Source organism: Danio rerio, chromosome 21, assembly GCF_049306965.1.
Source record: "Danio rerio strain Tuebingen ecotype United States chromosome 21, GRCz12tu, whole genome shotgun sequence".
NCBI lineage: Eukaryota > Metazoa > Chordata > Actinopteri > Cypriniformes > Danionidae > Danio > Danio rerio.
This window is the reverse complement of record NC_133196.1, coordinates 11,488,008-11,500,456: the sequence shown is the minus strand read 5'-3', so window position 1 is coordinate 11,500,456 and position 12,449 is coordinate 11,488,008. Positions and strand designations below refer to the sequence as shown.

Sequence of the window (12,449 nt, the reverse complement as noted above, 5' to 3'; positions counted from 1 at the left end):
GCTGAAAATGAGTCTGCAATGGTTTGCATTACCTTGTAAAGCTGAGATGATAGTAGGGGTGTACAGGTCATCTGAATTACCCTGTCCAAGCCGCCCATAACTGCCCTCTCCAACAGCTAGAACCGTCCCGTTAGCCTGAACCAGGAACGTGCAGTTCTGACCGCACACGACCTGAGAGAAACACACATCTCTTTAACACAACATATTAACTTAAAGCATTATGAGTAGCATGCTAGTAATCACTAACCTTCATGTCATTCCAAACCCACAAAAATTCATTCGTCAAATTTAAATATTTTAGGTCAAATTTGAGAGCTCCCTCATCCTCCACAGACAATAGCATTCAAAAGTCCAGAAAAAAAAAAAATCCTCAAAACAAACCACATGCCTTCCCCTTCAGTGGTTCGATCTTAATATTATCAAGCCATGAGAACGCTTTTGTACGCACATAAAAAAAAAAAAATACATTAGTGTAAAGTGCTCATGCATCTGCACAATATACTGACACTGACGAGAAGAAACTGTTGAAGTACAAATGAAATCAAAACCAACCATATGGATTTTGTTAGCTCACATTGCTAGTTTTGTGGTTAACAATTAATCTGTGCATGTCATTAAGAATAAAAAATAGTTTGTGTTTGCTCTTCTAATCTAAAATTGAAATCTGAAAATAGACTCGTTGTTTGTTTTCAGTTAAATTCTCAAATTATAGCTGTGTCTCATTTCAGAGACTGCACAATCCGAAGAATGCATTCGAAGGGTGCTGCACAGTGTTGCCAACTATTTCCAATAAAAAGTAGCAAAAGCCTGCCCAAAAAGTAGCTAAATGTTGCCAGATGACATCACACACTAATTTGCATAGAAGTGACATCATCACATAATATCTGACAAGCGTAAGCCCGCCATGTCTCTACTCTCTGAGATGCCGTGCATTATATTACATCCAGATGCACAATAAATTGGTTGCATTAACTATTTAGATTTGTATGAAAAATATAGTCGACTATTTGTAAGAGTAATACAAACACGTTTTGATAAGAACTTTTTATATTTAAATATAACACTGATAATGAACGGTTACATTCTTTTAAACAATCACAGCTTGTGTACTTACTCTTTTTAGCTTGGAAATAAACACATTTGTGAAAGTGACAACAATTATAGCACTATTGGAATTTATTGCTACCTAAAGTACCAACAATTATACATGTTAACCAATATCAGTAAATTAACAGTGATGTAAAACAATCTGAGCTAGCAATTTACTCTACTGAGTGGAGCCTGCAGCCATCGCTCTTTTTAAAAATAAGTAGCCACATAAATGTTAAAAATTGCTAAATTTGTTGCTAGGTGCTTTTTAAAAAATGTTGCTGAGGTAGAATGAAAAGTAACAAAATCTATCAACAAATTTACCAAGTTGGCATTGGCAACACTGGTGCTGCATCATTGCAGCACGATGAAGGCTGTCTCATTTTTAAAAAATTCGAAGGCGCCTTTAAATGCAGCCCCAAAATGCATTCTTCGTTTCCCAGGTAATTAAAAACACAACTGGTGGATCCTTTGCGGCCATGATGTGAATCTCCCACTCCACCACATCCCAAAGCTGCTCTATTGAATTGAGATCTGGTGACTGTGATGGCCATTTGAGTCCAGTAAACTCATTGTCATGTTCAAGAAACCAGTTTGAGATGATTCCCGCCTTCTGACATGACATGTTATCTTGCTGGAAGTAGGCATCAGAAGATGGGTACACTGTTGTCATAAAGGGATGAACATGGTCAGCAACAATAGTCAGATAGGTTGTGGTGTTGACACGATGCTCAGTTGGTACTAAAGGGCCCAAAGTGTGCCAAGAAAATATCTCCCACACCATTACACAACCACCACCAGCCTGAAATGTCGATACAAAGCCGGATGGATCCATGCTTGTTATCTTCTCTTTTTTTAGACCATTATCTGTAAACTCTGAGAGATGGTTATGTGTAAAAATCCCAGAAGATCAGCAGTTTCTGAAATACTCAGAACAGCCTGTCTAGAACCGACAACCATGCCACATTCAAAGTCACTTAAATCACCTTTTCTCCCCATTCTTATGCTCGCTTTGAACGGCAGCAGATCATCTTGACAATGTCTACACGCCTAAATGCATTGAGTTGCTGCCATGTGATTGGCTGATTAGAAATTTGCGTAAACGAGCAGTTGCACAGGTACACCTAATAAAATGGCCAGTGACTGTACATCATTCAGTGCAACCAGGTTTGATCCCATTTGTGGTCTGCGGCATCACAAAGTCAGACTTCTATTACCCAATGTAAAGCACATTTTCCCTGTATGAATCACTTTCTCTCTTATATAGCATGCTATGAGCCATTCGTTACACAGAAAACTGTAATCATGAGAAACAGACTTAATTTTGAATGTCCTATTTGTCTGTATGCATTCTCCCCCTAAAGGCTTTCTACAGATAATTGAGTGTATGTGCGCACAGTGCGTTTCCGTATCCCGGATATTGGGGTTCCTCAGAGCATCGTTATGACTAATAAATGTGAAGAAGTTCGGATTAACACCAAGCTGGCTGTTTATTATTTTTTAATATTTGCAAGTGTTTACAAAACACTCTGTGCGAATTAAAAGCTCTGTTACGTGTGAATAAATGACCTATTCCAGTCACAGCTTTAGGTGCTTGTAGAGGGCGGAGACTTTAGATACTAGAGAGCATTTGATTGGTCAGAAAATCTGAAGACAGAAAGTGAAAACTCAAGCATGTTAACCCTGAAATGAGGAAAACTGGGTTTTCCCTTTCAAAATGGGAGGTATGTCAAACCCTGTTAGGGAGGCAAGGCAACTTTACCATGGTAACTTACTCTATGAAGAGCAGGTTTTCTTCAGTAAACCCAGGGTTTCTTTCTCTGCAATCTTTTTAAGGTGCAGAAGATGTTTAAATATTTTATAAATTCTTAAAGATTTCAAAAATGCTTTTCTTGCCAAGTATTTATTTATATTTCATATTATCTTAAGTCAAGATGGAATTTCTTTATTAGAAAATTATATTAGATATTTAATCTTTTCTCCTAAGATTATCTAAATTAAGTGCATTTTACTTAAGTAATTTTACTTAAACATTTTCATTTGTTGTCTTCTAGTGTGTCGAAAACGAGAGTGTTCAGAATGCCAACTACCAAGAAGTAGTTGTAGCATTCTACCACTATTCTCCTGCCTGCCTGATTTGCTGGAATGCTCCATGATTTGAATGATCATTATGGCTTTTTGTTCTCATTTTGACACAATCTATTTTGAAAAAAAAAAGCTATAGAAATAGAGATGAGCTGAATTTTAATGTTGGTACTCCACCTGTTGTGTCTGAGAGAGTGAGGGTGCCAGTGTGGGCACAGATGCACTGGTTCCAGCATCCGCCAGCTGCCCATGGCGGCCGTTACCCCACAGGTACACCTCACTTTTACCGCCCTGCTGCCAGTCCTGTCCAACACACAAGCACAATCTGATTAGAATGAAATAGTTGAAGCACAGTCTATTCAGGCAAGACACTGCAGGTTAATGGGCTAAATAAACTAGCTAGCATGGTTGATTACATTAAGAACTGCAAACCTTTTTTTATTAAATTAAATTACAAGCTTTCTAAAATTGTATGTTTAAAATTGCAGACATGACATTATTTTACTAAATATACATTAATTTGGAAAGTGGCGCAGTAGGTAGTGCAGTCGCCTCACAGTAAGAAGGTCGCTGGTTCAAGCCTCCGCTGGGTCAGTTGGCGTTTCTGTGTGGAGTTTGCATGTTCTCCCTGCGTTCGCATGGGTTTCCTCTGGGTGCTCCGGTTTCCCCCACAGTCCAAAGACATGTGGTACAGGTAAATTGGGTAGGCTAAAATTGTCCATAGTGTATGAGTGTGAATGGGTGTGTACGGATGTTTCCCAGAGATGGGTGACAGCTGGAAGGGCATCCGCTGCGTTAAACATGTGCTGGATAAGTTGGTGGTTCATTCCACTGTGGCGACCCCGTATTAATAAAGGGACTAAGCCGAAAAGAAAACGAATGAATGAATAATTTGCAAAAATTAAAAACAAATCTGAACATTGGATGACAAGGTTCAAATATATTGTTTTTTTTTTTGACAAATTAGAGTTGAAGGTTTTTACAAAGAGGATTAGGGGAATTTTTATGCCAGAAAAAAAAGAATAAAATAGAGATAAAAAAGTAGAATATAATGTAGTATGTAATCAGGTAAATCATGTATGATCATATTTCTCTGTAAAAAAAAAAAAAAAAAACATAATATGGATATGAATGCAAATGTTGGTCTACATAAAGACTTGCGTTTAAAATATAACTCATTCAATAATAATTTATATTTTATTGAACAGCTGATGAACAAACTAAATTTATCACATGCTTATACTTGGGGAAAACAAAATTTGCTTGTATGGCAGTGTCACTATATAATACCATATATATTTAAATATACATTTCTTAAATTACAATCATTTGCTTTGTGTTATAGTCTGGTTAATAAATTTACAGTAAACAACTGTAACTTTATTAATCAGACTATAACACAAAGCAAATGATTTTGGACTCCTGAACTAAGTGGCATATTTCATAAATGCTTGTATGGCATTAACATGGATGATTAATATCACATGGCCCATGGGGTATATGCCGAAGCATGCTAATAGGACTTTTAATTTGCCAGTAACCTGGGTTAAGCGCTTCCGGCGAATTGAATGCTAATGCAAAATCCGGTGCGTTTAAGGTCTGTTTTCTTTAAAAATCAGCGATCTCCACTAGCTGAGTGATATCCGATTTAAAGTGGGTCTCAGATTGTACAAGAAGCACTGTATTAAATTACATTTCCCCCGCCATATCTTTATAATATGAGCATTTATTTTACCCCAGTATATTCAAAGGAGCTTCTGCGATTCCGACGGACGCGTGCGAGTAAACAGCTTTTTGTCTCGTTTTACGCTTGAGCAACTAAATAAATGCTAAAGTTAACTGAATGTATTTTAATGACATTACAACATCGATGCTGTATAAGGATGGACTGTATAAAATGGAAAAAAAGTTCACAATAACAGGTCACAGGAAGTGTATCAGCATGGGAACAGCACTAGCTCGGCATATACCCTATTACAACTATTACTTTTAATGTAATGTATAATTTCAAAGTACTGAAGCAAAAAAAAGTCCAAAATCTATGTTACACAGTCAATTCAATAAGCACAAAGTAAAACAGGCACACAAATATGCTTTCAATGAAGAAGAAATGGTTTTATTTTAGGCAGAGACAGGTTTTTGTGTGTCTGGAGCTGGTAGGGGTTTGTGCGCAGTAATTTATAAAAGCTGAATGAATAAAAGCATGTGAAGAGAGATAAAAATCTGAAAGAACAATGCAGAACACAGGAGCTCTACTGACAGAGACGGATGAGGCCACTGAGAGACGATCTGGATGTTCGGATATCTGCTAAAGCTCACGCTCACACACACACATACACACACACACACACACACATTCAGAAACACACAGACTTACTTCAGGCCTGCTAGTCGCCCACGACATGAGCTGCTCATCCATCATGAAGGTCCATTTACTGTTGTCCTGGAAGGAGAAGGAGGACTGGAGCATAAACTCTCATAGCGAAATGACCTTTTTAACTTCCTGTGCTTTGGTAAAATACTGAATTCTAACAATATACTTAGTTACAAGATTAATAATAAGTAAATCTTTAAAAAAACAAAAACAAACAAACATTATATATATTATATTACAAGTATAAGTAATATATATATATTACTATATATATATATATTACTATATATATATATATATATATATATATATATATATATATATATATATATATATATATATATATATATATATATTTGTAATATTTTTTTTTTTTTATTCATCTGAAGCCACTAAAGGTCTTTATTACCGGAAAATAATTATTTATAAAATATTACTTCAAATTTTTTATAGTATTTATTTATTTAGTATCATTAAAAATGTAAAGGAATGTTTGTACATTCAGTATGTAATCCCTAACAATGTAAAACAACTAATATAAAAAAAGTGTATTATTAGTTTATTTGTCTATGTTGTGTATGTATAATTTGTTTATTTCCTTTTATGCAGGATTTTTCTCCCATATTTAAAATTTTTAATCTTAAAATTTCTAAACATAAATGATTTGTTTTATTAATATTTATAAAAATATATATATATATATATATATATATATATATATATTTTTTTTTTTTTCCCCAAATGATGTTTAACAGAGCAAGGAAATTTTCACAGTTTGCCTGATAATATTTTGTCTTCTGGAGAAAGTTTTATTTGTTTTATTTTGGCTAGATTAAAATCAGTTTTTTACTTTTTAAAACCATTTTAAGGTCAAAATTATTAGCCCCTTTAAGCTTTTTTTTCTAACAAACCATCGTTATATATTAACTTGCCTAATTATCCTTACCTGTATAGTTAACCTAATTAACCTAGTTAAGCCTTTAAATGTCACTTTAAGGTGTATAGAAGTGTCTTGAAAAATATCTAGTAAAATATTATTTACTGTCATCATGGCAAAGATAAAAAAAATATCAGTTATAAGAAATGAGTTATTAAAACTATTATGTTTAGAAAATCTTCTCTCCGTTAAACAGAAATTAAGGGAAAAAAAATAAACTAATATTTCTGACGTCAACTGTATATATACTTACATATACAGGTGAGCAACTGACCCAGGCTTTACAGCATATTTCAAGATGGCTTGAGCTGTTTCATTTAACGTTGAATGTCAAGAAAACAGTTTCTATGTGCTTCATTAATCATGAGGGGGGGTCTCTCCACACCACCACCAGTGTGCAGCATCCACTTGGATGATGCGACGGCAGCCACAGGACAACGGCGCCAGTGCGCTCACCACACACCAGCTATTGGTGGAGTGGAGAGACAGTGATAGAGCCAATTCGGTGGAAGGGGATGATTGGGAGGCCATGATCGTAAGGGCCAATAGAGGGACTTTGGCCAGGACACCGGGGTTATACCCCTGCTCTTTTACGAGAAGTGCCATGGGATTTTTAATGACCACAGAGAGTCAGGACCTCGGTTTAACGTCTCATCCGAACAACGGCGCCCACTGACAGTGTAGTGTCCCCTTCACTTTTACTGGGGCATTAGGACTCACACAGACCACAGGTTGAGCGCCCCCTGCTGGCCTCACTAACACCACTTCCAAGAGCAACCTAGTGTTTCCTAGTGGTCCCCCATCCAGGTACTGACCAGGCTCAGCCCTGCTTAGCTTCAGTGAGTAACCGGTCTTGGGCTGCAGGGTGACATGGCTGTGGCTAATATATATTGACTCAAAACATAAACAAGCAGTTAAAATGGTGGACTTAAAGCCTATGCGATGGCATCATTGTGAAGTTTTATGTAAACATGACATTTTTAATTTGATAGTTTTATTCAATTTAATTTTCTTAAATGGGTTTTTATACGTTTAAACAATCATGTTCCAATCCTGTTTTCTGATCTAATCAGCAGGCATCAAACCTCTCACAGAGTCACACAGGCAACTGCTAATGTTGATTGTCTAGCGCCAAAGTGTAGGACCTCTTTTGGTCAATCTGTCTTCTCTGTAAAGGGAGCCAAACTGTGGAATGATTTACCTATTGGCCGAAAATCAGAAAGTAATATAAATGTTTTTAGTAGTGTTCCTAAAAAGTGGTTAAAAACAAAACAGCAGTGTTTGCACAAGTAGTCTACTATTAGTTTGTTGGATCTTTGCTTTTGCCTTCAGTCATTTTATGTAAAGAATTATAATGTTGTGTACATGTATTTATTATATTTCCATTTTGTCAAGTCTCCTGCGGACAGGTGTTAAGAATTAGCAAGTTTGCTGAAACACAGGTTTTGTACCTGTACAAAAACGAAGACAAAAAGCATATTAATGTTATGATTATTATTATTTATATAGTTTAATAGCATTATTACAGTATGTCATACTACTCGGTATTATACTATATTTATTATAATACTAGATTTGCAAAATTAAAACCTAATATAAAATATTTTAGAAAAAATACACATTTTGTTTAGATTTGTTTTCCCTTTTCTCTAATTTATTTAATTATTTGTTTATTATTATTATTTTTTTAATTCATTATATCAGTGGTTCTCAAACTCTGGTACATGCACCACTAGTGGTACGCGGGCTGCCTTCTAGTGGTACGCAGAGGAATCCAATATGTCATATGTACATGCAACATATATTTAAAAAATTATCAAAAATGGTTCATATATGAATATGATTACATATAGCCTATATTTATGAGGTCCAAGCAGCATTTCCAGGCTTTGATGAATATTATACTATAGGTTAACACTTTACATTTTATGTACAGGAGATTTTTTTTTTTTACTTTTTAAGAACAGTGGCCTACCATTTTTAATGAACTTTTAAAAGCACGTTGACATTTTATTTAAAAAAAAGTTTTGTATTGAATTTAAAATATAACTTCTCAACTATAAAGCTCTAAATAATCTAGCTCCTGTTTATCTAACCAACCTTCTGTCTCGCTACAATCCAACTCGCTCTTTAAGATCTCAAAATTCAGGGCTTCTGGTAGTACCTAGAATAGCAAAATCAAGTGAAGGAGGTCGAGCCTTCTCTTTCATGGCTCCTACACTCTGGAATAGCCTTCCTGATAACGTCCGAGGCTCAGACACACTCTCCCAGTTCAAAACTAGATTAAAGACCTATCTGTTTAGTAAAGCATACACTTAATGCATCACCTAGCGGGTTCCACACAGGCTTCTGCATCTTGCTTATATACACTATGAACAGCAGCTACGCTAATTATTTTCTTTATTCTCTATTTTCACCTGGGGATACTCATCCCGAGGTCCTCAGATTATGCGGAGTCACTGATTGGATCCAAGACCAGCGACGAGATGATCCCAAGGATTACATATCCGGGACCAGGCCATATCCTGAGCTGCTGCTGCGCTGATGGTCATGGGGAGTGGAGAACATGAGTCTGATTCCAGCGACGCTCCAGGGACAGACGAGTCTTCGCTGAGGCCATCTTCCAGCCTCCACCACGGCGACTGAAGCTCTGCACAAGACTTTTGGCCAGCGGAGAAATTAAAATGGTCGTGCCCAACTGAGTCTGGTTCTCTCAAGGTTTTTGTTCTTCACTCCCATCAGGTGAAGTTTTTTTTCCCTCTCCGCTGTCGCCACTGCCTTGCATGGTTCAGGATTGGTAGAGCTACGCATCGATGAATTTGCTCTTCAGTGTTTGAACTCTCAGTAATGATTAAATCACACTGAACTGAGATAAACTGAACTGAACTGAACTTAAACACTAAAATCTAAACCACACTGTTCCAGTTACTATGACCATTTATGTGAAGCTGCTTTGACACAATCTACATTGTAAAAGCGCTATACAAATAAAGCTGAATTGAATTGAATTGAATTATTTAGTTAGTTTGTTTGTTTTTTTACATATAAACACAGCAGTGTTAATGTTCAAACTATTTATAAGGTTTAAAGTGGCCAATGATAATAAATATGAATTAATTTATTAATAATAGTAATTAATCTGCCACGTTTTTTAAACTGTGCAGAGCTGTAGCTGCCTAATTAGGCCTACTACACTACTGTATTTTAATACTGGTCATATGGGGGTACTTGGAGGGACAATGTTTTCTAAAGTGATACTTGATGAAAAAAGTTTGAGAACCCCTGCATTATATTATTACTATTATAAGTTAAGCCAACCACAATAGATACAACAGAATAATACTCATGCAAATATCAATTACATGGCAGATTTAAGAAGGAATAACCCAATTAGTGTTTTTACCAGTGGTTTGGTGAACTCAGCAGCTCCAGGATGATGAAACTCAGGTGCGATGAAGGCTTCTGGGAAGGGTGTGCCACGAGCGAACGCCTCTGCGCTCTTTACTGTGGTTGAATAGGTAGATAGCCAGTTCCACTCTGAGGGACAGAAGGATCCATGAGCCCCATCCTGAACCGGGCCCATCCCGCTGTGGTGAGGGGGTTTGGGCTGACGACACAGTAACTGATCCAAGAACAGACCCATAGCCAGAGAGGACAGACTCTGAAGAAAAGCACTGTGGGTCAACTGATCGCCCGCCATCACGTGACTCTGAGGACAGAGAGAGACACATATGATAAAATAAGATCCATCATGCACCAAGAAAACCATTATAAAGCATTATGCACAGTGTGGAGGTCCCTGCCAAGAACTACTCTGGAGGACCATGTGCACCCAATGATTCAAACATTGTATCCTGAAGGCGGTGCGGTTTATCAGGATGATAATGCACTAATACACACAGCAAGACTGGTGACAGAGTGGTTTGATAAACATGAAAGTGAAGTTAAATATCTCCTATGGCCTGCACAGTCACCAGATCTAATTATTATTGAGCCACTTTAGAGCGTTTTGGAGGAGCCAGTAGTCAGGAAACGTTTTCCTCCTCCTCCAGCATCACGTAGTAATCTAGTCACTATTCAGCAAGAAAAATGGCTCAAAATCACTCCGACCACAATTCAAGATTTGTATGTTTCATTCCCAAGACAAATTGATGCTGTATTGGCCACAAAAAGAGGCCCTACACTATACTAATGAATTACTGTGGTCTAAGGGTGCTTTCACATCTGTATTTTGGTTAATTTGGTCCGGACCGGGTGAGGCAGTGGCGCAGTAGGTTGTGCTGTCGCCTCACAGCAAGAAGGTCGCTGGGTCGCTGGTTCTAACCTCGGCTCAGTTGGCGTTTCTGTGTGGAGTTTGCATGTTCTCCCTGCCTTCGCATGGGTTTCCTCCGGGTGCTCCGGTTTCCCCCACAGTCCAAAGACATGTGGTACAGGTGAATTGAGTAGGCTAAATTGTCCATAGTGTATGAGTGTGTGTGTGAATGTGTGTGTGAATGTTTCCCAGAAATGGGTTGCGGCTGGAAGGGCATCCGCTGCGTAAAAACTTGCTGGATAAGTTGGCGATTCATTCCGCTGTGGCGACCCCGGATTAATAAAGGGACTAAGCCGACAAGAAAATGAATGAATGAATGGTCCGGACCAAGGGCAACAAATAATACATTGTAGCATTTTTCTGCTGTTTAGGGTCCTTTTCACACCAAACTAATTGCTTTGGTCCGAACCAGTTGAAAAGAACCAAAATGCAGTCATCTGACAAAATCCACATCACTCATGTTATTAAACGTGTTTCTTAAACTGCTTTTCGATTGGTCAGAATTACTGTGCGGAAAAAAGCCAATGGAACTCTTTACTATGGAGGGACGACTGCGCTGGCTGATTGTATCCCTGCTCATAGTATACTATATAGTTTGTATACATCACTTTAGACAAACTAATACATTGAGTTTGAAGCACAGCTGCGGCTGGAAAACAATGTTTTAATGTATTGAAAACGGCAAAGGCAAATCGCAAGTCACTTCAGAAGGAGGCATGAATTAATTAGCTAAACTATGACATGGTCATCTTCTGAAAATATTGCCAATGATCCATCAGGTAATGTTATATCCTCTCTCTGTTTAAAACTGTTGGTAAAGCGCTGTCAACAAGTATTTTTCCTCCACATCCCATAATGCACAGCGCATCGGCCTACAGCAGCAAGGACAAGTCCAAAAAGGCTACTTTTGTGGTTGGGTCTGTTTTAGTTTGGATCAAGATTTCACCACAAATGAACTGCTCCAGGGTTCGTTCGTTTTTTGGTCTACTTTTGGTGCGCACTCGAGTGCGATTTCTACATTCACACCTGCCCAAGCGAACCGCACCAAGAGTGAAAATAAACTCTAGTGCAATTCAACTGAACTAAATAAGGCAGGTGTGAAAACACCCTAAAACCAGGCTTTTCATTTTCATTGTCCAACCCTCCAACATTACAATAAATGATTTGAAAAAATATTTTGCTTTTTTGAAAGAAGTCTTTAACGCTGTAAAAATGCAGTAAAGCACAATTTAAAAATAACAGTTTTTAGTTTTTTATATTTAAAAAAAAAAATTAAAAATTACAAATGTACAATTTACAAATTTACATTTGATGTAATAACGGCAATGCTGAATTATCAGCATTGCATGTCAAGTGTTAGTGTCACATGATCCATCAGAAATCAATCTAATATGCTATATCTAATATTAAATTGTTGAATACACATCAGTCTGATAATGTTAGTCATTTCTATTGTGTTTTATGAGTGAGTTATGATTGAATATTTTCCTATTTTATAACCGAAATCCATTAATAAAGGTCTTGTGAATTAAATTAATCTTCAAAGTGTATCATAAAATTAAAGTTAGAACGTTTATTAGAAACAATTTTCACATTGCAGCTTCTGGAATGTGCCTCATTTGCAATTTCATAAACATTTAGATGATTTACTT

The 12,449-nt window shown here is 37.0% G+C and overlaps 1 protein-coding gene across 19 annotated transcripts in view; it reads right to left on the bottom strand.

Moving 5' to 3' along the window:
* Positions 1-12,449, bottom strand: part of LOC567670 (probable E3 ubiquitin-protein ligase HERC1) — a 167,731-nt gene that overhangs the window by 27,263 nt on the left and 128,019 nt on the right. For all 19 annotated transcript variants that reach the window (XM_073935797.1, XM_073935798.1, XM_073935784.1 and 16 more), the window contains exons 61-64: positions 9,889-10,194; positions 5,552-5,617; positions 3,352-3,477; positions 33-171 (exon numbers count right to left, since the gene is read on the bottom strand). In XM_073935797.1, the coding sequence (XP_073791898.1) occupies positions 33-171; positions 3,352-3,477; positions 5,552-5,617; positions 9,889-10,194 (637 nt within the window). The remainder of the gene's footprint in view (positions 1-32; positions 172-3,351; positions 3,478-5,551; positions 5,618-9,888; positions 10,195-12,449) is intronic.